At 37.5% G+C, this 26,888-nt stretch overlaps 4 protein-coding genes across 4 annotated transcripts; 3 read left to right on the forward strand and 1 right to left on the reverse strand.

The window, feature by feature from the left end:
- Nucleotides 1–1,087: 1,087 nt before the first annotated feature.
- Nucleotides 1,088–14,158, forward strand: LOC129891753 (histone-lysine N-methyltransferase ATXR3). Its single transcript, XM_055967230.1, has 20 exons — nt 1,088–1,328; nt 1,523–4,056; nt 4,161–4,217; nt 5,504–6,619; nt 7,043–7,404; nt 7,544–8,077; nt 8,153–8,253; nt 9,004–10,051; nt 10,179–10,250; nt 10,387–10,497; nt 10,583–10,683; nt 11,151–11,250; nt 11,357–11,452; nt 11,690–11,857; nt 11,938–12,063; nt 12,173–12,226; nt 12,361–12,608; nt 12,699–12,807; nt 12,903–13,205; nt 13,676–14,158. Exons 2-20 carry the CDS (start codon nt 1,677–1,679, stop codon nt 13,850–13,852), a joined length of 7,263 nt encoding a protein of 2,420 aa, XP_055823205.1. The 5' UTR covers nt 1,088–1,328; nt 1,523–1,676; the 3' UTR covers nt 13,853–14,158.
- A 274-nt stretch (nt 14,159–14,432) lies between these two features.
- On the forward strand, nt 14,433–15,922 carry LOC129892381 (uncharacterized). The gene has a single exon (XM_055967950.1). It carries the CDS (start codon nt 14,666–14,668, stop codon nt 15,671–15,673), a length of 1,008 nt encoding a protein of 335 aa, XP_055823925.1. The 5' UTR covers nt 14,433–14,665; the 3' UTR covers nt 15,674–15,922.
- Nucleotides 15,923–20,726: 4,804 nt separating this feature from the next.
- Nucleotides 20,727–22,777, forward strand: LOC129892182 (protein VASCULATURE COMPLEXITY AND CONNECTIVITY-like). Its single transcript, XM_055967741.1, has 3 exons — nt 20,727–20,944; nt 21,508–21,710; nt 22,398–22,777. Exons 1-3 carry the CDS (start codon nt 20,846–20,848, stop codon nt 22,576–22,578), a joined length of 483 nt encoding a protein of 160 aa, XP_055823716.1. The 5' UTR covers nt 20,727–20,845; the 3' UTR covers nt 22,579–22,777.
- A 2,084-nt stretch (nt 22,778–24,861) lies between these two features.
- Nucleotides 24,862–26,679, reverse strand: LOC129892036 (STOREKEEPER protein-like). The gene has a single exon (XM_055967561.1). It carries the CDS (start codon nt 26,532–26,534, stop codon nt 25,335–25,337), a length of 1,200 nt encoding a protein of 399 aa, XP_055823536.1. The 5' UTR covers nt 26,535–26,679; the 3' UTR covers nt 24,862–25,334.
- Nucleotides 26,680–26,888: the final 209 nt, after the last annotated feature.

The following is a 26,888-nucleotide window of genomic DNA, read 5'->3' on the forward strand; positions in this document are numbered from 1 at the left end:
AAAAAAAATAAAAAAAATACTTAGTTAAGTGTTTTTTAATAAATAATTACTGATTTCAGCGATATTTTTTATTTATTAATATCTATAGCAATACAATGATAAATTTGATATGTATTAGAAATGAATTATGCATGCAATATAAATGTATTATAAGTGTTTTAAAATATATTGTATTTGTTTGATAAGAAATTGACACAGTATATTATAGGTGTGTGATAAATGTATTATCCATGAGAAGTCATGTAATTATTTTATGATCATTTTTTTGTTGGATAAACCGAAAATCGAACCGTTAAGGAGCAGAACCAATAAAAAGTAACTTATTAATTTGTTATTAGGTTAACATATTTCAAAATTGATAAACATGATACATAAAACCGAATCAAACCTATCGATGCATACGTTAGGTCCATTGCCAAACTTTTCTACGATGCATGGTTAATATTTATGCAACTCTTTTTTTAAAAAATAATTGGAGAAAAAGAAAAATCCTCGTTAGTCCACTTGAAGGATCAAAAATTATATTCTCTTTATTTCATATTAAGTAAATTATTAAATATGATACACCCTTTAAGAATAATATATAAATACATAAAGTAAAAACTACTTTCTACGATTATCCTTTTAATTATTCTAAACTATTTTTCAAAAAAATATAAAGTGGTTAAGAACTTTATTTTAAGGAAGAGTAAATAAGAAAAAGAGTCTCAGACAATTCTTTTGAGCTTTAAAAATGTCATTTATTTTAATGATAGCAATTTATCTAGTAAATCTATAAATAATGATAGCAATTTATCTAGTACTTGACCATATATTTTGAATAAGATTTTAAAATTTTAACTTTCAAAAATTCATTTGATCATAAAATTTAATCAAATTTTAAAAATCTAACCTTTAAACAATTTTCCAAAAAACTGACTTGTTTTATGGATTTCCACTCACCAATTTCAATTTTTTAAAAGTAAAATACATATCGTAACATTTCCAGTAGAAATCTGTTCTTCATAAAATTAAAAAGGGGCAAAATCAACGTAAATACTGAGCTGAGGTTTTCTTTCTTTCTTTCTTCTTCTCAGGCCAAGAAAGCCCACCAATAAGCCCGAATCAGAAAATTCTCTCAAGAAAAATAATAAAAAGTATATAATACAGAGAGAGAGAAAGAAAGAAAAAAAAAGCGAAAAATAGAGATTCGTTCTCTGCGAAATCAACAATCCATTCGATCCCCCGCGCTTCCTCCTCTTCTCTCTACAATCAACAAACTCGATTCGACTCGGAGTTTGACTCAGCTCTCTTCTCCGATCTCACGACTCAGCTCCCAATTTCAACTGGTATGTATCTATCTATGTATGTTTCTCTTCACATTATAAACCCTAGAACTTTCAATTTTTTAATTCAATTTTACAAACTATTCTTTTTCCTCTCTTTTTCAAAACCCCACATTCTCTTTTTTCTTCTTAATTTGATGGATTTTCGATTGTTTAATCTTTGTTTATCTTGTGTGTGTGTTTGTGGATTTTTCTAGGGTTTTTTTCCCCGGCGGAGATTGGAATTAGACAAGCTGAATTTGTTTGGAGCAATATGAGCATAGATAACCCTGGCGAAGAAGAAAATTATTAGGGTTTGGTTCTGGCGACTCTGGTGCGGTTTTGGCGGTGGGGAAGAGCTCTGAGCTTTCCATGGGCGATGGAGGCGTTGCATGTGTGCCTGTACAGCATATTATGGAGCGTTTCTCAGTTTGTGGACCCAAGACTAACAGCAGCACATTCAGTACTTCTTCTTTAAATTCTACTACAACAACTGTGAAGAAGAAGAAGAAGAAGATGAATGGTAAGATGAAAGCCAAGCGGGAGAAAAAAGTAGTAAACTTGAGTTCTAAGAGTGTTGTTAAAGAAATTGAGTCTAATGGTGACGTTGGAAAAGATGAAGTTGAGGAGGGTGAATTAGGTACTTTACCTGTTGACAACGGGCAACTTGTTCCTGAGAAATCATTTTCTTGGAAATTCGAGATAAAAAGTGAAATTGAGAAAGGGGAGATTACATCTGATGTTAAAAGGGGTGAGTTTGTCAAAGGAAGGTGGCGCAAAGGGGAATGGGAGAAGGCTAACTATATTTCTGATAAGTCTGAGAGAAAAGGAGAGTTTGATAAGAATGATCCTGGTTATGAACCAGGCGAATTTGTACCAGATAGGTGGCGGAAAGGTGAGGGATCAGCAAGGGATGATTTTAACTATAGCAGAACACGCAGGCATGATTTTGGTAAAGACAAGGGTTGGAAAGGGGACCTAGACTGGATGCCACCTTCGGCCAAGGACAAAGGATGGAGAAATGATCGTGAATGGACGCCACCTTTGGCCAAGGACAAAGGATGGAGGAATGATCGTGAATGGACGCCACCTTCGGCCAAGGACAAAGGATGGAGAAATGATCTTGAATGGACACCACCTTCGGCCAAGGACAAAGGATGGAGAAATGACCGTGAATGGACACCGCCTTTGGCCAAGGACAAAGGATGGAGAAATGACCATGAATGGACACCACCTTCCTCAGGTAAGCATTCTGGGGAGAAAGATGTTGGTAGAAGTGGTGGAATTCAGCATATGAAGAGGTTATCTAGATATGAACCTAGCATTCCCGAAAGGAACCCAAGGATTAGTTCCAAGATTGTTGGAGAAGAAGGTTCTTCCAAGAGCGAACTGAGAAATGGCAATAATTCTGCAAGAGAATACTTCTCAGGTAATAGGTTGAAACGGCATGGTACTGATTCAGAGAAAAATGACCGTAAGTACCGGGGTGAGTATGATGACTTCTCAAGTTCAAAAAGCAGGAAACTTTCTGATGATGGAAGTCGAGCTGTATACACAGCAGAGCATGGTTTGCGGCGCTCTACCGAGAAGTTGCACAAGAATGCACCTTCTAATCGGAACATTCCACCTGACAGGTATTCTTCCAGGCATTATGAGACCTCTAAAGTTTCTTATGACAGACTTAATAGCAGTCCTCGTCATTTGGAGAGGTCCCCACGTGACCGGGCCCGCCATCTTGATAACTGGGATCGGAGCCCAGCCCGCCGTGATAAGTCTCCCTATGATCGAGGCCGTCACTTTGATCACAGTAGGTCTCCTTATGACCGGAGCCGTTATTATGATCATAGAAGCCGAAGCCCAAGTTATTCAGAGTGGTCCCCACAAGATCAAGGTCGCCACCATCATAGGAGGGACAGGACACCAAACTTCATGGAGCGGTCCCCACGTGATCGGAGTAGGACTGTTTATCATCGAGACACAGGTCGGAAAAGTGGACCAAGTGATAAAAGGGAAAGTCATTTTGAAGGCAAAAAGCATGAAGGAAAGTTCAGCAGCCAAAAGGATGTCAGTGGGAAAGATCAAATTGCTAAGGATTCTGAGGTTAGAAGCTGTCCCGAAAATAGTAACTGCTCAATTGTTAAAAGTGGCAACCATCCAGTAAACAATGATGGTTTGCCTCAATGTCCTACAGTGAATGCCTTGGAGCCTTCAGAGGAAAATGGAGCTGTTGAGGAGGCGGCATCTATGGAAGAAGACATGGATATATGCAATACCCCACCACATGTTACAACTGTAGCAGAAGGAACCATTGGAAAGTGGTATTACCTCGATCAGTTTGGTGTGGAACAAGGACCTTCCAGATTATGCAAGCTTAAGTCACTGGTGGAAGAGGGATATATTGTGGCTGACCACTTTGTCAAACACGTGGAAAGTGAAAGGTGGGTTACCGTTGAGAATGCAGTTTCCCCGATGGCAACTGTAAATTTTCCATCAGTTGTTTCAGATGTAGTTACACAGATGGTGAGCCCTCCCGAGGCTTCTGGTAATGTCTTGGAAGATAAATGTGATCTAGCTCAACTTAATGACCAGGTAGCTGTGGATACTTTTGCCCCTTCATCTGAGATTATACCATGTCATGCGGATGGTTTGACTGCATCTGCATCTTCTCTCGAACATCATATTGATGAGAGAGTAGGGGCACTATTAGAGGGCTTTTCTGTAACTCCTGGCAGGGAACTGGAGATTATTAGTGGTGAGTAACTCATGATTTTTCCGAGAATTATCTCTCTATTCACGGTAGTGCTCAGGTTTTTTCTTTTGACACTTAATTTTCCTGTTTGCAATTCTTTTCTGCAGAAGTGCTGCAAGTGACCTTCGAGCATGTGGAGTGGGAGAACTGGGGAAGTGCTGAAGGTAAGTAGTTCTTCTTTTTGTTTCTACTTCAACTCTATATCTCCTTGGTGATCAATGAAGGTGTATTGTTTTCCAGTGCTCTGCCTATGCGATAAAGGAAGTTATTGTCATCTTTTATTGAAGCGTAGGTGGAGAGTACATAGCTCGTGGGGCATTACTGCTGATTTAGTTTTCTTTGCTCTCTGCCTATGATAATAATTGCTGAAAACATTGTCTTTCCTGTGGAAATATGACTACTTAATATTGCTATACTTGTTTGGTAAATCTCATGTTTGTCTAGTATACAGTTGTTTCTTCACTCATTTAGGCTATGGTTGTTTACTTTCTGAAAACTGGTGTCAGTACCTTTTGTTGAATGACAACTGCAGTTTTCTCAAAGCAACATACTAGCAAGTCTGAAGCTAATTTGAATATTAAAGAGGAAAATTGTGAATAGTAGCAGTTGTAGCTTGATAGAATTGGGGTTTAGTACCATGAGATGACATTGCTATATTTTTTATTTTTTGGATGAAGGAGATGAGATTGTTATATTATTTTTCCTTTTTGAGTTTCAGCTAGATCTGTTTTCTTTTTTGATCAGTTTGAAGTTACTCTGAGGTATCAGCTAATTCGTGCATCCTATCTAAGTCAAAGTCTATTAATTTTCTAATGATCTGTAATTGAAATAATTAATGACAAGTCAATATTTCATACCAATTATATTTGTTTATCACAACTTATTAATATAGAGAAACTATGTTCTCCTGTTCTGGGGTTGTTGGAGAGAAACATTTGGAGGCCTGATTGTACCAAGTCTTAAGTTGATCCTGGATTTCTTTTTCTTTCATTTTTTTTGGGGATAATTTACTTGTGTCATTGAAGAGTTTGTCTAATTATCTCCAGTACACCCAAATGACCCTATTTCGTCACTGGCTGTGATCAGCCTCTCTCCTAACTTTTGACTTTTGAGACTATAATGTTTGATATAACTTTTTTTTTTGTGGGGGGTGGGGGCTGAGGAAAAACCTAAAACCACTCTTGGATGGAATTTTGTGTGGTTGTGTAGTTTTTTAGTATCTGTATCAGAACTTTTGTTATGCAGTTGATTGACTTTGCTTCTAACTGTGTTTGAACTTGGATATAGCTGGAGTTTTTTTCTTCTTTAGGATTGGTCTCTTATCATGTCATTTTGTTTATATGCTTTTGGATTGCTTTAACCACTAATGTTGTGTGCATCGGATGTATACACTTTTTTCCATCTTGTTGATAAGGAAATTTATGATTATGCATTGGTTTCTCTTATGTAGGGGAACACTGGAATCAAAGTTCTGATGAGTGCTTACTTAGTTCAGAGGTGCAGAAAGAATCCACAGAACCAAGGACCAGTGACAAGGAAAGTGATTTCTTCTGCAGTGACCCAGCTGAATTGTTTTCTGGGCTGTGGTCATGCAAGGGTGGTGATTGGAAAAGAATTGATGAAGCTACACAAGATAGGCTGTGGAAAAAGAAGGTTGTTCTTAATGATGGTTATCCTCTATGCCTCATGTCAAAATCTGGGATTGAAGACCCAAGATGGCTGCAGAAAGATGAATTGTATAACCCGTCACACAGCAGAAGGCTTGATCTTCCATCATGGGCTTTTACTCCTGATGAGTGGAATGATAGTAACATTGTCGGAAGACCCAATCAATCTAAACCTCCAGTGTTAAGGGGTACTAAAGGGATGATGCTTCCAGTTATCAGGATAAATGCGTGTGTAGTTAAGGAGCATGGGTCATTTGTATCTGAGCCTCACACTAAAGTTAGAGGAAAGGATAGACATCCTCCGAGGTCATCACGACCATATGTGGCGACCGGTGATACTAAGAGGTTGTCAGAAGAAGCCGTCTATCGCTCGAAAAGTAGGCAGGACCGAGAATCGCATGGTTCCAGTAAGGGCAGCATGCCCTTAAGTATTCCAAAGGATCGTCTTTGCTCAGCTGATGAGTTACAATTACATTTAGGTGAGTGGTACTACCTTGATGGTGCTGGGCATGAAAGAGGGCCTTTCTCGTTTATTGAGTTGCAGGTATTGGTTGATCAAGGTGTTATACCAGAAAATAGCAGTGCTTTCAGAAGGGTGGATAGGATTTGGGTCCCAGTTGCTTCAAGTTCAAAGGCATCTGATCTGTCAAAGATGTGCCAAACACCTAGTGAGACTCTTGGAGCTTCTGAGTCAGAGTTGGAGAGTTCTCTACAAAGTGCACCTAGTGGTTCTCCTTGCCCATTTCATGGCATGCACCCTCAGTTTATCGGGTATACCCAAGGAAAGCTTCATGAGTTGGTCATGAAGTCATACAAGAGCAGGGAGCTTGCTGCTGCTATTAATGAGGTCCTGGATCCCTGGATAAATGCAAGACAACCAAAGAAAGAGAGCAACCCAGGTACGTGCTCCTTGCACCGGAAGATTCACTTGTTCGTTTTTGATGTAAAGTGATTGGTTCTCTATGATGTCTAATTCATATGCCCGCTTTCTGTTACAACTTCGTTGCATTTGATGAATGAGTCGCTTCTTTCCTTAAATTTATTTGGACCTCTTCCTCTCCTTTCTGTCCTTGTATGTATTTGTGATTTAATGAAATTTATATTTGTTCCAAATTATATCAAAAAGCCAGAAGCCAACCTGGATTAACAAAGAGACATGCCTGCTCAGTTCATCAATTATATTCTAATGGCAGTTATAGATTCATTATGATGTGGCCTATGATGATACAAAGGACTCCAATTGCTCAACTGTTTTCTTTCTGTCGGTCTTTCTCCCCCTTTATTTGCTGCTTCTCATTCTCTAAAGTATCTCTCTCTGACAGATTTTCGTGCTAGCAAAAAGGTGAGGTGTCATGGAAGTGAAGAAGAGTATGAAATGGAAGAGGACATATCGGTATTTCAGAATGATGAATGCCAATTTGATGATCTATGCAGTGATGAAACTTTCAACAGAGAAACCATTACTAAATCTGCAATCGAAAATGGAAGCTGGGATCTACTGGATGATCATGTGCTTGCACGGATCTTTCATTTCCTTAAAACTGATGTTAAATCTCTTGTTTATGCTTCTTTGACTTGTAAGCATTGGAGATCCACAGTAAAGATTTATAAGGGTATCTCCCGTCAGGTTGACCTGTTATCTGTTGCTTCCAGTTGCACTGATTCCATGATGCAGAAGATAATGGTATGCGTTTGCTTTCATGACATTGTGCACTTATTTTCTCTCCTACTGGGCTCCCAAATTGGAAAAATTTTAAGAAGTAGAAAATTGCCAAGAAATTATGATTCCACAGTAACATATTATTTATTTTTTCTTTTTGCAGAATGGTTACAACAAAGAAAAGATAACTTCCTTGGTTTTACGTGATTGTACCGGCATAACTCCCAGAATGCTTGAGGATGTTCTACTTTCATTCTCTTGTTTATTCTATATAGATATTAGAGGTTGCAGCCAACTTGAGGATGTTGCTGTTAAATTTCCAAATATTAATTGGATTAGGAGCAGGAATTCGAATTTGAAAGTTAAGAGTCTCAAAAACATTTCTGATAGAACCTCATCATCGTATAGAACTTATAATAGTCAGGAAAATCAAATGGATGATTCAATTGGACTGAGAGACTACTTGGAAAGTTCAGACAAGAGAGAGTTTACCAACCAGTTATTCCGCCGAAGCTTGTATAAACGTTCAAAGGCTTTCGATGCTAGAAAGTCCTCATCCATACTATCTAGGGATGCCCAATTGAGGCATTTGGCAATGAGGAAATCGAGAAATTGTTTCAAGAGGATGAAGGAATTTCTTGCCTCAAGTCTAAGAGAGATAATGAAGGAAAATACCTTTGAATTTTTTGTTCCAAAGGTACTATTATATCTTTGCTAAGTTTCATTCTAAATACTGTTTAGACGCTTCTAAACCTTGTCCCCTTTCCTTTAGGTTGGAGAGATCGAGGAGAAAATCAAAAGCGGATATTATGCTAGTCGTGGCTTGAACTCTGCCAAAGAGGATATAAGTCGAATGTGCCGGGACGCACTAAAGTAAGTTTCGCATTCTGTATTGTGTATGATTCTTAGTGTCGGCGTATCTTTGCTACAGCTGAATTGTGTGAATTTCTGTTTTGGGAGAACAATGCATATTTGGTACCTCTATTTGCCCTTAATTGTACCTATAATTGTTCTATTCAATCAATCAGGAACTATGATCAATCCCGAACGAGCCAGGATCAACTGTATCCTCAGTCCATTATACTCAATTATCTTCGGAAAACTCTTACAATTTAGCCCAATAATATACAAAACTAGTTGAACTCTAGCAACTTCGTCAACCTGCAATCAAGTGTACTGCTGTATAGTTGTTTTCAAAACATATAAATTTCCTTCCATAATGACCAGAATGCATAGAGGGACGGCATTCTGGAAGTCTTTAAGCTGCTTCTTCGCCCTCTGCCCATTCCAACTTATTATAGCCTCTTTCAATGTTGCTGGATGTACCCAGTGCACCCACACACATTAAGGAACAGAGTCCATATGTTCTATGCTCTTGGGAATGCTTTTGTCTCGCTTGCTGCTTTCCAAGGCGAAAACTGCATTTTTCTGTTCTCCTCTTTGTGTCTTTCCCTCCTTTGTGTTTGATGAGTGAAGGGAAAAAGGTGGTTGTGGAGGACTTACACAAATAAAATTGTTAATTTATATGGTGCAAATGGTTCTGTTATTTGTGTGGCACTTCTGTTCTATTTTAACAAAGTATCTGAAAATTCTGATTGATATTCTACAAATGCTGTGGCTCAGATCAAAAAAGCGTGGTGATGCCAAAGACATGAATCGCATTATTGCACTATTTATCCGTCTTGCTTCTAGATTGGAAGAAGATCCCAAGTCATTCAGTACAAGAGATGAGATGATGAACACTTGGAAAGATGAGTCACCTCCTGGTTTCTCTTCTAGTACAACAAAGTACAAAAAGAATCCTGCTAGAATGTCTGAAAAGAAATACTTCAATAGAAGCAATGGATCTTCCTATGTTAATGGTGTATCTGACTATGGAGAGTTTGCGAGTGATAGAGAAATCAAAAGACGCTTATCCAAGTTGAGGTTGAAATCCTTAGATTCAGGAAGTGAAACATCTGATGATCTTGGCAGATCTTCTGGTGATACTTCGAGTGACAGTGAGAGTACTGCTTCAGAGACAGAAAGTGACTTGGATTTAAGATCAGAATGTGGAGCTGCAGAAGCAAAAGATTATTTCACTCCAGATGACGGGTTTGATTCTATGGCTGATGATCGCGAATGGGGTGCTCGCATGACGAAGGCTAGCCTAGTTCCTCCGGTAACTAGGAAATATGAAGTCGTTGATCATTATGTTATTGTAGCTGATGAGAAAGAAGTGAAAAGAAAGATGCTGGTTTCTTTGCCGGAGGATTACGCTGGGAAGCTTAGTGCGCAGAAGAATGGAACTGAGGAGTCTGATATGGAAATTCCGGAAGTGAAGGATTATAAACCAAGGAAAACACTTGGAGAAGAGGTGATAGAGCAAGAAGTCTATGGTATTGATCCATACACTCATAATCTTCTTCTCGATTCCATGCCAGATGAATCGGATTGGTCTCTACTGGACAAGCATTTGTTTATTGAAGACGTGCTCCTTCGTACTCTTAACAAGCAAGTTAGGCGCTTCACGGGCAGTCACACACCAATGATATATTCTCTGAAGCCTGTTTTCGAAGAGATTCTGGAAAATGCAGACAAAGATCAGGACAAGAGAACTGTACGGTTATGCCAATTCATGCTGAATGCCATTGATACTCGTCCGGAGGACAATTATGTTGCCTATAGAAAGGTGAGGATAATGAATAATAGTTATTACTGCGACCTATAAAAAATATTATTATTTCTATATTTGGGCATTTAACTAAATGCTATCCTGTTTCTTCCAACATTTGTTGGACTTGTGACGTGTCTGTCAGGGTCTTGGGGTTGTCTGCAACAAAGAAGGTGGCTTCAGCGAGGAGGATTTTGTCGTCGAATTCTTGGGGGAGGTAAGTAAAAAATGTTCTCTTCTGGATTATGCCTATATATTCCTCCAGCTTTTGAGTATCCTTTTACTTAATTTTGCTTTAAGAAGTGTACATTCTGAAAGGTTATTTTAATTCATGTCTCTATCGAGACATACAGGTTTATCCTGCTTGGAAGTGGTTTGAGAAGCAAGATGGAATTCGCTCCTTGCAAAGGAATAACAATGATCCTGCACCAGAGTTTTACAATATTTATCTTGAGAGGCCAAAGGTATCCTTTGTTGATATGGGTTCATTCTATTCTCCTTCTTCCTTCAACCTTTTTTTCTAACCCTATTAATAATTCCTCTTGTTAGGGTGATGCTGATGGATATGATCTAGTTGTTGTTGATGCAATGCACAAAGCTAATTACGCTAGTCGAATTTGTCACTCGTGCAGACCTAATTGTGAAGCAAAGTAAGTTTCCACCTTTGCTCTAGTGTGATTTATAGTCCAGACATAGGAAACTAGATTCTGAACCATGTATCACACGTTTTTGGTAATTCCAAAAACAAATACTGAAATTGGAGAAGTGGGAGTGTCCTTCGACAGTGGTTGATGCAGCCCTTAGCCAACGGGTTCATTCAAACCTAGTATTTTTGTCGAAGCGCATAGATAAAGGGGCAGCCCGGTGCACTTCAGCTGCTCATGCCTTTTCCGTTGACATTTAACTGATATTTTCTCCCCCAGAGAACAGGAAAGTCTGGAAGACTTTTTTATTTTGGTAAAGAGCCTGAAATACAGTTTTATTGTCAGTGTTATTACGGTTTCCCTTAAGAGATGTATTAATATCTGTTGTTTTATGTATTGTCCCCTCTTTTTTCCCCTTACTGGTTTAGAACCATAATCTTTCTCGTGATATTTATGTACCTTTTTGTGAGCAGAGTAACAGCTGTTGATGGTCAGTATCAGATTGGAATTTATAGTGTACGACCAATTGCTTATGGTGAAGAGGTCACTTTCGATTACAATTCTGTTACAGAGGTGAGTTTTTTGATAATGTTTAAGATCTGTTTAGCTAGATGATAGAGCTTTCTCTTTTTCCTTTTTGTGGATAATTTTTGTTAAATGGTGATGTCTCATGCTACAGAGCAAAGAAGAGTATGAAGCTTCTGTCTGTTTATGCGGTAGCCAAGTTTGTCGTGGAAGTTACCTGAATCTTACAGGTGAAGGGGCTTTCCTGAAGGTACATTCTCCATCTTAGTTTTGAAGAATTATCTTGGTCTTGGCAGCTTCTTAAGCTGTTATGCGACTGAGGTTTTTTGGTGTTTTTGATTTTTCACATTTTGTGCTTAAAAGGAATATGCTTTAATCATTTGAATGGACACCTATTGTCCAATGCTATCACCTTTGTTGGAAATCATTTTTCATGCCTTTCAACAGTGCCATTTCTTGTAATCTGAATCGTTATTGTTGTCTGCAGGTGCTCCAGGAGTACCATGGGTTACTTGACCGACACCAGCTAATGCTAGAGGCATGCGAACTGAATTCTGTTTCTGAAGAAGATTATATTGATCTTGGTAAGGCTGGACTTGGAAGTTGTTTACTTGCTGGTCTGCCACATTGGTTGATTGCTTATTCAGCTCGTTTGGTACGCTTTTGCTCTGAATTGATTATAGGTTATCATTGTTCAATTTTTAGCATTTTCTGAATTATATATTATTGTTGAAGGTGAGATTTATCAATTTTGAAAGGACAAAGCTTCCTGATGAGATACTTAAGCATAATTTGGAAGAGAAGAAGAAATACTTTTCAGATATTTGTCTGGACGTTGAGAAAAACGAATCTGAGATTCAGGTAAGTATGCATGCTGTCAGATGGAGTTTTATACTTCCATTTCCATTCCCTCCATCTGCATATGCAATGGGTTTCTTTTTATAATATGATCATTTTTTTAATAATACAGGCTGAGGGTGTTTACAACCAAAGGCTTCAGAACTTGGCTCTGACTCTTGACAAGGTTTGACTCTCCTTTTTGGCCAAGTCATGTTTCTATATCCTTCCATTTTCTTGCTTAAGAATTGGTTGCTGAGGACTTTATTTGATGTGTTGAGATAAAGTAAAATCTAAGAGCTGCTGATATGCTTTTGGCAGGTGCGTTATGTAATGAGATGTGTTTTCGGTGACCCGGAAAAGGCTCCCCCTCCTCTTGAGAGGCTTAATCCTGAAGATGCTGTTTCTTTTATCTGGAGAGGAGAGGGTTCTCTTGTTGAGGAGCTTCTTCAATGTATGGCTCCTCATTTGGAAGATAGTATGTTAAGCGATCTCAAGGCCAAGATTCGAGCTCATGATCCATCTAGGTCAGATGATCTTGAGACGGGCCTTCGAAAATCCTTAATATGGTGAGTGGTGTCAACTGTCAACCATGATATCCTAGCTATGTGATTCTTATCAAAAAAACAATTTTCTTGACTTGCTCTTTCTTGTTCTAGGTTGAGAGATGAGGTCCGAGATCTTCCGTGTACATACAAATCTCGACATGATGCTGCTGCTGACTTGATTCATTTATATGCTTATACAAAGTGCTTTTTTAGGATACGAGTATGTTACTTTATCCCGTCGAACTTCTTTTGGGTATCCTTTTCACTGGGCATTGAGTACTCGCGTTTTGACTTGTATATATTCTCTCTTTGCAGGAATACAAAACTGTAACTTCACCTCCTGTATATATAAGCCCCTTAGACCTGGGACCCAAATATACTGATAAGCTGGGACCTGGTATTCACGAGTATCGCAAGACATATGGTGAAAATTATTGCCTAGGGCAGCTGTTTTATTGGTATAACCAAGCGAATGCCGATCCGGAGAATTGTCTTTTCAGGGCTAGCAGGGGTTGCTTGTCTTTACCTGAAGCTGGCTCCTTTTATGCTAAAGTCCAGAAGCCGTCCCGCCAACGTGTTTACGGCCCAAGGACTGTGAAGTTCATGCTGTCTAGAATGGTAAGCCTTGTGTTAATTTCAGAAGAGCATTCTCTAATTGTCTGTTGTCTATTGCAGAAGAAATCGATAGCTAGATGCATATGTTTTAGTAGAGGAATGCCTTCTAAGCAGAACATGCCCAACATTGTTTAGGAGTACTCAGTATAATACAAGTGTGGCTTAGTTGTTAGTCACAGTGCTTTAATTTGTTGTGCTCGTCTTTTCTTGGTGTGGATTTCTGGTTTTTTTATTCAAGCATCTCATTGTTTATCTTGGCAAAAGGCTAGTAGCACCCCACCTAAAATTTAGAAGGCAACATGGGGCGGCCAATGAATATTGTGAACCACTTAGGAGGCTGTTAATTAATTCTGTTATACTACTTGCTTGATAAGCTTGGTGTATAGATTCAGTCAATTTCAACAGCTCCAGTTATTATACTGGGCAAGCTTCCACTCAACTCTTTTAAGTTTTTCATCTTCTTGTCTTTCCAGGAGAAGCAGCCGCAGAGAGCATGGCCAAAGGATCGGATATGGTCATTTAAGAATAGTCCTAAAGTATTTGGCAGTCCTATGCTGGATGGTATTCTAAACAAGGCTCCACTAGAAAGGGAGATGGTACATTGGCTGAAGCATAGACCTGCAATCTTTCAGGCCAAGTGGGATAGATGAAATTTTGCAGGTTTCAGCAGCAGAGCAGCATTAGTAGGATACTGTTGTTAGGATATTGATTGCTTAGAGAAAAGGTGTTCGATGTTAGAATCGAATCCCTCTCCCTATTGGAAAGGGGAGAATAGGTGATTGCTTCGAGTCTTTGATTTCTTTATGCTGCTTCCTCACTTGATTCTTGTGTACAGTTTCTATTCCTTTTTCATTCTTGATCAGTTTTGTAATATGTAATTCATTGTCATGGAAAAGAAAATTAGTGAATGAGTTCCCTAATCTTTATTTAGATGTAAATGGATTAAGTAGATAGTATTTTCAGAGCTTCCACTCTTTTAATCCCTCCCCTCCCATAAAGGTGTCAGAAAAGATAACGGCAAGTTTTACGGTGTAATCCCGTATCTGCCAAAATGAAGGTACTTTCTACAGTGACGTGTACTCAATTCCCAACATAATTATTACCTTTTCATCTTTCTGTTTCACTGGTATTTCTATTTTAACCCTCCACTTTTATGAATAATCCATTTCTTTCTTGTCCTTATCCAGAGGAGCTAGTATACAATGAGGTGCTTTCCATTCTACTCTACATTTCCACCGTTGGATCAAAATCGAATCAACGGCCTTAAATGAACCCGCCAAAAAAGAAACGTATTTCGAATGAAACGGCATAGTACACATTAGAGACAGAATCAACAGTAAGCACAGCTGCTTGTCGGTTATATACCTCTATTCATATCCCGCCACGTGTCCCTTAAACCCCCTCGTAGCAAAAATATATACACACCAGCGGAACCATCACAGCGCGTGTTTTGTGTGAGAGCTATGGAGAGAAAATTACCTCTTGCTCAACCGGGATTTAATGCCGGAGAAGCGTTGCTACCACTTATGGAGTCTGATGAAGCCTTCATCAACGGCATGTACGACGGTATGAGCTATCAGGCTCTGTTGAGTTTGAGCCTCGACCACAGCTACTATGGCCAAGTGAAACCTTTCGCAGCTCACTCATCTTTTCACCCTTCTCTCGTCAATGATATGCTCTGCGCCAGTAATGTTTCTTCTCATGATTTCTCTACTGGAGATCATTTTGCATGGCTTAATAAGAAGACAGAGATCAATCCTGATGCTGATAAAAAGATGAAATTCCCAAAACTGGAACCAGTAACTGATAATCTCCCGTTATATCCATACAACAATGAGGTTTTTTTAAGTGAGCCGTTCAACTACTTCTCCAACACCTCCGGTGGCTTTGGATATCACAGTCTTCCAGATCTTCGTTGCCTCGAACAGTCAAACTATTTGGATTTCTCGTCATCGCTGGTCACAACAGAAAACCGAGTCGTCGAACCTGTTTCACAAGTTATGAGTAACCTCTTAAAGAGCAGGCAGCCTTATAGTTCATCTACAACTCGAATGCGAAGACAGAAGCTAAGCGAGAAAACACGATGTTTGGAAAAGCTATTGCCGTGGGATAAGAAAATGGATACGGCTACTATGTTAGAAGAGGCGTACAAATACGTGAAGTTTCTACAGGCGCAGATTAGCGTCTTACAGAGCATGCCTCCGCTGGTAGAAGGAGGTCCTTCGTCTTCTTCCGATCAGGACAGAAATAAATCAAATGAAGCGAAGGCGATTAGCGTTTTTGGGACACTGGGGAGACTGAACAGGCAGCAGCTTTTACAGGTTTTACTGAATTCGCCTGTTGCTCAGACGTATCTCTACTCCAAAGGCTGCTGTGTTTACTCCGTAGAACAGCTGGTTCAGTACAGGAAAATTGCTCAGAGAAACGCTTTGTACCGCCAATCTTTGTTTTTCTCCGGCATGCTCTCTTGAACAAAACGATTCCGATCCTCAGGTGCTCTTTTTTCCTTTTTTTGGTTAAAAAAAAAAGTAGTGAAAGTTAAGGCTATAGGAGTAAAGGGGAAACCTGTAGATGTGTGAGAAATTGGTAACTGCACTGAAGTAGATCAAGTAGTGTTAGGATCAGTCTATTCTCTTTTTTTGCTAATCATTACATGTAAGTACGTGATATGAATCATCTTTGAGCAACTTCTTCATCTCAATGATTCTATACTGAGATAACATTCAATGTGTACAAACAATGAAACTAAGAAAAAAACTAAATTCTAATTGTGTGATCTTCAATTTTGATTTATATGTAATTCCTATATCTATAAGTTGTAATATACTACTGATAGTTTAATGGTATTTTTATATTATATATATTTGTGTATATTTTTATTAAAAATTCAAAGATCAATGTGCAAAATTTACACCTAAGTTTAAATGCATACACTCCCGTTTTTTCTTTCAAGTTTGTAGTTTGTACCCACCCACGAGTCCAGCAGGGAAAAAATGGAAATGAAAAAAAGGAAAAGATTGAACACCTTGCAATCATTAATGTTAGTAGCAGGAAATTGGCCTAAGAACCTCAATGGCTATAGCTACATAAATGTTCAACTGTCGTTGTTACAGTGTTCAACAAAAGTAGAGATATAGAATTCTTAGGAAAGTCACTTGCCTGGCGTCCCTGTTTATTCAAAGGTTAAGCCATAAAGGCAAATATATAATATTTCAGTAGTATTTGCAAAATTCGACTTCTCTGTTCTGCTGAAATATACAAGCTACAAAATTGAACTGCATGCCGAAGAAAGATTTATCTTCATGTTACTAATGGTTTACAATATTCATCGGTCCTGTGAACTCGTTGGAGTAATAAGAGGTAGCACTCGAAATAGCTGAAAAGAATCCATTTTTCATTTGTCGAACTCCCAAATGACTCCTCCATCATCTGCCATCAGAGAGAAAGTCAGTGTAAATGATAAATAAAAAACAAATCAAACAAATGATTGTTGCGTTGGAATAGGAACTCAATTGTCTTAATGTCTTCTCTAGCATTTGTCAGATGGTAAGGCATTAAGACACCATTAAAGTGGAGGTTGACTTTAACAAATATGTTTTCCTTGACTTTCAAACGAGGATATACGCCTAACCACCATAAACAATAGTCCAATTCAATCTCTTGAAAAGTGTTCGAGCAAGAATGGATCACAAATAGAATGGATTGAATGATAGATGAGGCAGAAAAAATAAGAAGCAAGAGAGCAACTAGCAAGTAACCAATACATTTCAAGGAAGAAAGTTGTAATGTAATTAAACAATCAAAAGTATACTAACTCTTCTCTAAAGTCAGTGTCAGCTAGTAATGGATTATAGGGGCAAAAAAGGGAGTGTAATTTGTGCAAGAGATCATGAGTTCCTGAAGAACTCTTCGAGATCAGGAATATGCTGTAAACATTATCCTTTTGCCTTTGTATGCTATCTATAAAACATGCTACTGATGTAAGCTCAAAGTGTAAAAGTGGAAAAAGTATACATATGCGCAATGAAATCTGATTTGAATCAAAACAGTATATGATTACCTTTTATCTTCTTGTTGATCCATCTTTCAAGCAACATTCCTGCACCAACACCTGCAGCAATAAATGACCCATAAAAGGCGATGGAGTATGGTAAGGATCTTCGTGGAAGAAAATAGTATTCAGGCACTTGTCGAATCTTTTTTGGAAGCCGTTTCTTCACAGCTGGTCCAACATTAGGCTCGCTACTCTCCGTTCCACTCAGACTTTTCCAGTCCATCTCTTTCAGTTGGTCTTTTTTCTGTTCCGCACCCATTATAGGACCCTAGCCTGGTACCCTGTTTATGAATAAAAAACAAAGGATGACTGGATTAGAGCCCAAATCTCAAATGGAGGAAAGATACATTACATCATTTGCTCATACAACAACACAAATCTATGGTTGACATCTTGGTTTTTCATTTCGAAGATGGCTGAACAGTCAAAATAGTTTTTAAACTAACTTACTGCAATTAAGGAATGTATTCCCATCAATTCAGTGCATATGAATAATGGCAAGAAACTCATCTAGTGGAAATGAAACTATGTTCCTAAAAATGATATGCACAACTTTTTTTTTCAATTACCGAGAAATCTGTCTAGAACCAACCCTACGGGCCAACCAAAGACTTTGAATCTCCATAAGATGGGCTGCCCCTCTGGGCTCTACCCTTTTCCACTAGGCTCGAATTTGTAACCTAGACACAAGTCCCTCAAACCTTGCTAATTCAGCTAACCCCTGGGGCTAAATGATGTTTATATATTGACAGTAAGCAAGTATTGGATTGTTAAGCTTCTCTTTAATAAGCTCATTGATTCAGATTAAGCCACAAGATAAATTGAGCAAACAAAGTAGAGCTACTTCATTAATCAACATATAAGCTTCTCTCCTAGAATAAATGGATAAAGAAAAGTATGAAAGTTCATAAATGGGGTTTTCTGTTCTCACTAATCTTAAGCTTACTAAATATTCAACTGTTGAAAATCAAGAAAATAACAAATGATTTGACATGGATTAATCCCTAATTAATGCCTTTGGAACAAGTGTAGAAACGAAAACTCAGATAAAATTTGTATTTTGCAGAAAAAATGATGAGGGTTTTTGGATCGTAAGATACACATTGGGAGATTAAAAAAACAAAACAAAAAACTTACAGCTCGATTTCAATGGAAGACAGAAAAATGGCAACAAATTCGGCGCAGTTTTGTTCGACTCTGGCCGGCACCCGGGCCAAAACTTTGGGTCCGAATTTGTAGGATCCATTAACCATATCCAAACGGGCCCTAAGTATCCGTTTACCATAAGGTCCGGTGTTTTAACTTTTGGACATTCGTAAAAAAAAGGAGTTGCGCAAATAGTATGTTAACATTTGCAGAACTTGTGCTCTATAGAACAATTGATGAATTTTGTTCAGTTTGATTGTCGAAGTAGAGACAAGTGAGACTATCAATTTTTAAAAGTTTGAGTTGAAGAAAATCATTGGAACTTGTTTTAGAACGTAGGATATCAAAGTAAGAGTTGATTTAGATCAACTTTGAAGCAAAAGCATATTGGGAAAGTTTCTCAAAAAAATTGGTGATCCACTAGGAATTGTGAATGTTTGTGCCTAAATTACGATGCAATTTGCACTTAAGTTTTGATGATCCATCAAAATTTGTGATATGTTCATCCATGAGAAGCTCTTGGTGTTTCTCTCGGACATTTTTTGTCAAACTCGGGTAATATTTCAATAAATGTCACAAGTTGTGGCAAGGCTAGGCGGCTTCTGGCGATCCACTGGGAATTGAACTCCAACTTTTGAGCCGAAAGCCATTTCTGCACAATTTATATAAACAAGATCAAAATTTAAATAATAGCACAAAAAATTAAATGCACGAGCCATTCCACTGACCCACACTTATTTGGGTAAATCTCCCCCCAAAATGGGTATCTTAAACCCTAAATCTTGTGCACAAAGCACCGACTAAGGCCCAATCTGATATCCGATCCAAAGTTGATGTTAATTGTTAACACTTGATCGTCATAGTTGTTGGGTTCGTAATTAAATATTTATATAAATTTTAAAGAAGTTCTTTAAGACATACAATATCTAATCAAAAGTTATTGAATACGATCAGAATCAACTGACACTCTCCTTAGTTTTGTCCCTGATTATAAGCATATACTAAAGAAAACTATGAAACATAACCACATCAGAAAGTGTCAATATCTAAATAAAAGTTACTACTTTTCCAGAGTCTAGTCTTATGAGAAAACTGGCTTTTTAGTTGTATGAAAGACTATAGATTCTTGCTTCTAGCTCAAGGAACACTGATGCTAGCTTGTGCAAACTACTTATAATAAAGATATTCTTGTAGATCTTACATCTTTTCTCCCTTTCGATCCTTTCCTGTTCTTTAGCATCATGATCGTATTTTCTATTAATAAAGCTCATGAAACGGAGAAGAAGAAAAAATAATATCAATTTTAGAAGTTTAAGATTTCAAATAAATAATGTTTAGTAGTATCATTTAAAATGAAAGACTTTTATTGTCAGTTTCAATATTTCTATTAAAAGACATGAAATTAGCTACGGAATTTATCGATAATTTCTAGCTAATCCGTTGCTAAAAAGGTCCTAACTAATTGATTTTTCATGTGATCCATCGCTAAATGGGATTAGCATGAGATTTTTGCTATTTAGCTATCATTTTTTTTCTGTTGCTAATTCCTTATTTTCTTATAGTATCCAAACATATAACTTCTTATTTATAAAAAAAATATTTGTGGTGTGAGGGATGTAATATTTCTTCATCCTTAATTAAATATCTCGGATTCAAGTCTGGATATCAAAAACTTCTTTGTAGGGTGTGTTGGTTTTTTTTTTTAAAAATGGACAGCAAAAATGAATTGAAAATGTCTCTCAATAATATTATTAAGCATAAGAGGGCTTTAAATAGCCAATTTGAGCACATAATATGCAGAAAATCTGCAATTCAAAATTCAAAAGAAAACTAGAATTTCTCAACAACTAAAACAACCTGTAAAAATAAAAATTTAAATTTCAAATTTATCCTAAATATATACAACTTATTATATTAAAAATTAGTGTAGTAACTAAAGTAAAATTGAATTAGATAAATTAGCAATTGTGAGTTGCAGAGGGTAAAGTAATTCCCCATATATGTAACTAAATTTCAAAGTCAAAAAAAAAAGGCAATGGAAACTCGCCGATTTACCTTATGTGATTGATAGATGCCTAAGCCACATTATTATTCTTTACTCCTTAGCTGGTTTATACCCAACTTTTCTTCTATGCAATTTAGGGAATCCAAACACAAGGAAAAAAAGTAGGCATAAAAGCACAAACAAAGTTAGCATTGTAAGGACAAAAGAAGCTTTTCTTAAAAGCTACACACATACTATTATTATTATATATTATCAATTAAAACCCATAACATTAAAGTTCACTATTTATACTATGGGATATCTAATGTAATTACAGCGTTCTCTTGTATCAAAGTGCTTTCACTCTTTTCACATCCCAGAGAAAAGGGGACTATATATATATAACACTAAAAATTACATACATTTTTCGTGCTGAAGGTACTTGAAATTGATGAGAAAATGGCTAAATTGTTTGGTATTTTTGCGTGCTTGTTGATTGTGGCCTTAGACTCTATTGCTGGCATTCTTGGAATCAAAGCAGAAGCAGCTCAAAACCAGGTACCTACTTTTTATCTCTTTCAAACTTCATATAACATGTCTGTAAAGACACATTTTTCGCTAAAGAAATTCAACATCTATTAATTTATACATAATCAATTAGGGGCACCGCTACTTGAATCCAAGGAGAGAAATTTGTGTTTGATGATATTTGATTGAGTTTAACTTCTATTAACCAATAGCGTGCACCCAGAATTTTACACTATTAGTGTTTGTTTAGCTTGACTTATTTTATAAGTTGAAAACAACTTATAAGCTGCTTTAGATAAGCGTAACATGCCCAATTATTTTTTGGGCTTATTTCAAGCACAAAATGACTTTAAGTTGGTCAGTCAAACACTCAAAAAAAGCTAAAAACAGATTATAAGAAACTTATAAGCCAATCCAAACGGGCTCATAAATCATCTAAAAAATATCTATAGGTAAATCATTCATAAAAGTGGTATTTGTAACTTTAAAAATAAGGTAAATTATCAGCTATAACAAATTAAAATATCTAACAAATGTTGAAAAATTGTTATAGTAGTATTTGATTTTTTTTTTGTGTTGGGGATATGGAACAGGAAAAGCATCTTCGTTTGTGGTTATTCGAATGTAAAGAGCCAAGCCATGATGCATTTGTACTAGGTGTGGCTGCAGCATGTCTTCTTGCAATTGCTCATGTTCTTGCTAACCTTCTTGGTGGCTGCAGTGTTTGTGCTACTGATGACATTAAGAAAGCACCCCCAAGTAGGCAACTATCAATGGCTTGTCTTGTTTTTACATGGTACCTCTTCAACAACTCCATTTATCAAAACATTTTAATTAACACTTTTCTCCCTTTTCTTGTTATTTACTTTGGTTTCTTACAAGGAAATGTTGGAGGGTGTAAACGGCTATTATGAAAATGGGCGTTAGATCTAACTTTACTTCAAAAGTTAGTTCGTGAGGTTAGATTTAACTTTACGTCAAAAGTTAGTTCACGAGATGGAAGATTGTCCAAAATTATATAAGAAAGCAATGACTCATTTCCTCGATTAGACATGATCAAACACCATGCTTGTGTTTAGGGTAAACATCCGAAGAATAAACAACGTAACATTTGAACCCAATGTGGGATAAGCCAAAGATATGGATGTGTCCGACTCTATATGTTAAAAGAAATGAACCTTAACCTTAACCAAAAAAGCTAACTCATCATCACGAGGATAAGTATAGATGAAAACCATATAAGAAGATGATATATCCTCTACTATTTTATGATTTTGTTTATTTTATTGGTGTAAAATCATGAAGAATTATTCGTTGGGATGAGGTAAAGGTAATCAGAAACACTCATGTTACAATGTAATCAAAAGGATAAAATCCAGAAAAATAAATGAATCCTTCTTTTTTGACAAAACTACTGAGCAAAAAGACTTAAAAGAGTCAAACAAGTGTCCCTACAATGCTTTAGTTTTTGTGGGTTTTACAGGATCATAATGGCAATAGGAATGGGACTATTGGTGATAGGGACAATGGCAAACAACAAGTCAAGAGCTTCCTGTGGGTTTTCACATCATCATTTTTTCTCAATTGGTGGAATCTTGTGTTTCGTCCATGCCATCTTTTCTGTTGCGTATTATACTACTGCTTCAATGCTACTTGACCCATAGTCCAAATTCCGGTGGGTAAAATATCTGATCCATCCATATTTAACACGGATAAAAAATTTTCTTCTTTCCAACGGCACTCCCTTTGCAAATTCATGCATGCTGTATCTACCTAGATTGTTATTTATTTATTTTTGTTTCTTGGGCCTGTAATGTAATGAAGATGTTTTGGTAGATTAAAGCTCTATGATTGTGGATTAAAGAGTTGTAGACAATATTATTGATAATCAATGTTCTTGTTGTGTTTTTTACTATGTTAATAGTCAAAATCATTTGAGCAGCACTTTCTCTTGAACTGTAGAAAGCACTGTTAAGGTACTCTTGAGCATCAATTTATGAAGAAAAACAAAGAGGATACATAAACATATGTTTTGCAAAATAATAAAGTAATAAATAAATTTCTATTGCTACTCAAAAGTACCTGTTTATACTCAAGAAAATATAATTATAGAAAACACACTCTTAGAAACTTGATCAAACAGGCTGTGATTTGAACGCATATGTTTCGGACTAATTTGGTCCAAATGGCTTTAGAAAGCCTAACACAGAAGAGGATCATGTCCAATTTTGTCACAACTGTTACAGATTAAATCATTTTCAATGGAAAGGATCTAATGATTTGCAAAGAATCGAACATCAAAGTACTTGGGGTGTGGCTTGGTATGGAAAAAATATATTTTCTAGTGTTTGATAAACAAACAGCAAATATCATCTATAGGGGTACAAGTGAGGGTGGTGGAAGTGGGGGCTATGGAGGATGGGACTTGTTTTCTCTATTCCTCATTTTCCTAGTGAAAAATTGAAAAATATTTTCATCCATACCAATCATACCCTAGATTTTTAGAGAAAATACAGAATAGAGCTCTGCATATATGATTATAGAACGACAACATCCACCAGAATAATCGAAGTTTAGCGACTGCAAGCAAATGGGAAAATTCCAGAAGCGGAAGTAAATGAAACTCAGTATACAAGATAAATGTGCATCAGTAAATATCCAAATCCACAAACAAAGAATGGTGTTCAGTAATTTTGAATCACAGGCCATTAGGGGAGAAGAAAAAAAAAGGATGGGTTGGAATTGGAACAGCCGGCCAAAAAGAGAGGCAGAACTGTGATCAAAGGGGAGGGTAAAAAGGGCAAGGGATGAAAGCCCTCCCAGATTTACATCAAGAAGGAACAACAGAGCTTTAATGTCAGACGTCTCGAAGAGACATCTTTCAGAGCTAAAATTGTTCCATAAGATGAAGCTGTGATGCATAATGGAACAATTTAGATATCTATTCTGAATATACCGGGAAAAAGGTATGAGAGAGAGAGAGAGAGAGAGAGAGAGAGAGAGAGAGCAACATACAATTAAATTAGGAGGGGGGCTGAAAACCAAAAAAATCCTAGAAAGGTTCCATGCAATAAAAACGTCGTTCAGGGTAGAATGATTGTGTAACAGACAATATTGTATGGCAGTGAGTTGTATCTCTCCAAGATGCTCAACATGTTCACAAGGTAAAATCTGTCTAAGAACTGATATTAGAACAGAATTATGATCTTAGAAAAATGGACAACCCTTTTTGACAAAGTAAATTGGAAAAGTCAGAACTTATTAAATCTAACAGAGAGTTGGTAGGACATATAGAAGATAAAGTTACATGGCTTCCCTATGTGTTGAGACCTCCAAAATGCACTGATTTGTAAGTTTGACAACACAATCACTAAGAAATTTAAGAGGTGAATTCAGTCGCATGGCGAAAAAAGTTTTCAATCCCTAAAGTCTTTTGAAGTCAATATAAACTTGGTTAAAAACAGAATGCACGATGAGATCTGTAGGAGTGATGCCAAACAGTTGAAATTAAACTAGCCAGTAGATACCATAGAGAGATGTGTGACAGATTTAGAAAACCCCTAATTATTCAGTTTAGGAATGCAATGGACCTGAACAAAACAAATGGATATTGAGAATTCATATATCTGACCTCAATTAAGGATGTAATTTAAGTTTGGGGTATAGTTTAAGTATGTTTTTGGCCAAAAACTCGAGGGACAACATTACAGCAATTTCCTTCCTTTTGTCCAGATGCATTCTTCTCAAATATCTTCCTTCCTTTTTTCTTTAACCGTATGGCAGGTACCACAAGGTAAAAGGAAAGAGATACAACCTTCCCCCAACAACCCCCCACCCCGCCCACCCAAATCAATTAGCCAGTATGATAAGCTAGCATGAACAACAATTGAGAACAAAGTGCATTAACATTGCAAGGAGATAACAAGTAGGCCAAGGACAACACATGCTGCAAAAACTGAGAAAGATAGCATTAAGTATATTTCCATCTGGAATAGGAAATGAAATATTACAGAACGTCTCCAGACATTTCACATCAGCTGTTCCTAAGCTTGCTTCCACCATACATGGCATTATATGATGCATGATTGCAACATATGGTGTCAATGTCACATAATGATAGGAATGTCTAGGCATTTCATTGCAACCCCTTTATAGAGCTAATCACATCTCCATACCACACTAACAAATATAAGAAGCAACACAGCGGGTATCATCCAAACCATCTCAATAGTAAAACTAAAGAAGCGATAAAATGTATGAATAAACCTGAAAAACTAAATCTACCTCGCGGACTAATCATAAGTTCATCAACACGAGAAGAAATTGCCTTGAGAGACAAGACTATATAAAACAAAATCTAAAACTCCACAGAAACGGTACAAGAACTTGCAGCATCAAATGAAACATGATCCATCAGCATCTAGTTACCTCTCGTCGCATCAACCACCAATCTGTAATGCTCCGCAATCAAATCTAAGCGCTTCACCATTAAGGCAGCTTCATCATCCTCCAGTTTCTTCCACTTCTCCTCCAACACTTTAGCCTTGTCACTAGCAATCAAACTCATCTTCTTCTTCAACAAACTTGTACCATTCGGATAGATTGTAGACATGCCAGCCATACTTTCAAATGATGCAGCCAAACGTGGATATTTGGACTGGAAATTCTGTTGATCACCCTTAACTATATCCTCCTTAACCACCTCTTTTACAGCAACATGTTTCTCTTCTTCCTTATGTTTCTCATTATCCTTTGGTTTACTAACTTTAGCACTTTTCTTAGGTTCAGAACTCTTTTTAACCTCAACAGTCTTTTTAGCTTTTCCATTAGTGCTATTGTTAACATTCTCCTTAACTCCATTATTAGTTCCAGGGACGCCCCAAATCTTCTTTGAATGCTCAAAAACTAAAAAATCCTGACCCTTAGAGAAAACTGGTTCCTCACCATCTTTCACATTGGTCAAAAATTTCTTCTTTAACCTCCTAAGCTTGTCACTGAGTTGACTCTTTGAAACTTCGACCTGCAACTTCCCCTTGATGAATTCATGAAAAGCAGACATATCGGCATTAGGTTCAGTACCTTTTTGCGCCTTGTATTCAGCCATACCTTTGAGTAGAGCAAGCTGGTCTTCATCGCTCCATAGACTGCGAGGAGTGGCAGCTGACCTTTTCTCCTCTTCTTCTGCAATCTTGGGTTTCTTCCTCCCTTTCTCTTTCTGCGTCTCTTGCGGCCTCTTTGCTGCTGGTTTCGATGCGGCAGCAGCTTTTGCAGGAACAATCGGCTTGACGGTGAAGTCTGATGCAGAAGGGGAAGGCAGGGAATGGCCCGATTCCGATTCCGATTCGGATCCTGCCCCATCTTCGCTTCTAGACTCAGAAGAAGATTGGGGTTTCTGTGGGGTTTGAACTGGTTTTTGAGTAATGGGTCTCTTTTCAACTGGAGGGGCTGTCTTGGGTTCTTCGTCTTCTTCAGTTTCTTCCCCAGATTCTCCTTCTCCTTCTTCCTCCCCGGATTGTTCTTCTTCTCCTTCTTCCTGCGATTCTTCAACCTGTTCTTGTTCCTCAGAAGAGGATGCAGAAGGAGGCTGGTCTACTAATCGGGATTTGGTTTTGGGGGCCATGGCTTCTGCAAGCAAGAAAGAGAGCTATTCGGCCGTCAGCCGTGTCTATGGTCTTGAGGCCAAGACAAAAAGATGATGGCTTTGTGTAGGGTTTTTCGATTTATATAAAAACCCAATGTCTTAATCAATTGCCTCGCCTTCTACGATTGGAAAATTGCTTTCCCCCATTTAGACATCTATTCCACGTGAGTTTTATGAGTAACACCAATACCACTTCTTACATGTGGAGACTAGGAGGGTCTGAAGCATTAACTTAACGAGTTTGTCTGACCGTTTGACTGTAAGGAGAGGAAAAGTATGGATTAGTTGAAAGAGCGTTGGCTTTGAAATGATGGAAGATTGAATCATTCCTTC

Source organism: Solanum dulcamara, chromosome 6 (genome assembly GCF_947179165.1).
Source record: "Solanum dulcamara chromosome 6, daSolDulc1.2, whole genome shotgun sequence".
Lineage (NCBI taxonomy): Eukaryota > Viridiplantae > Streptophyta > Magnoliopsida > Solanales > Solanaceae > Solanum > Solanum dulcamara.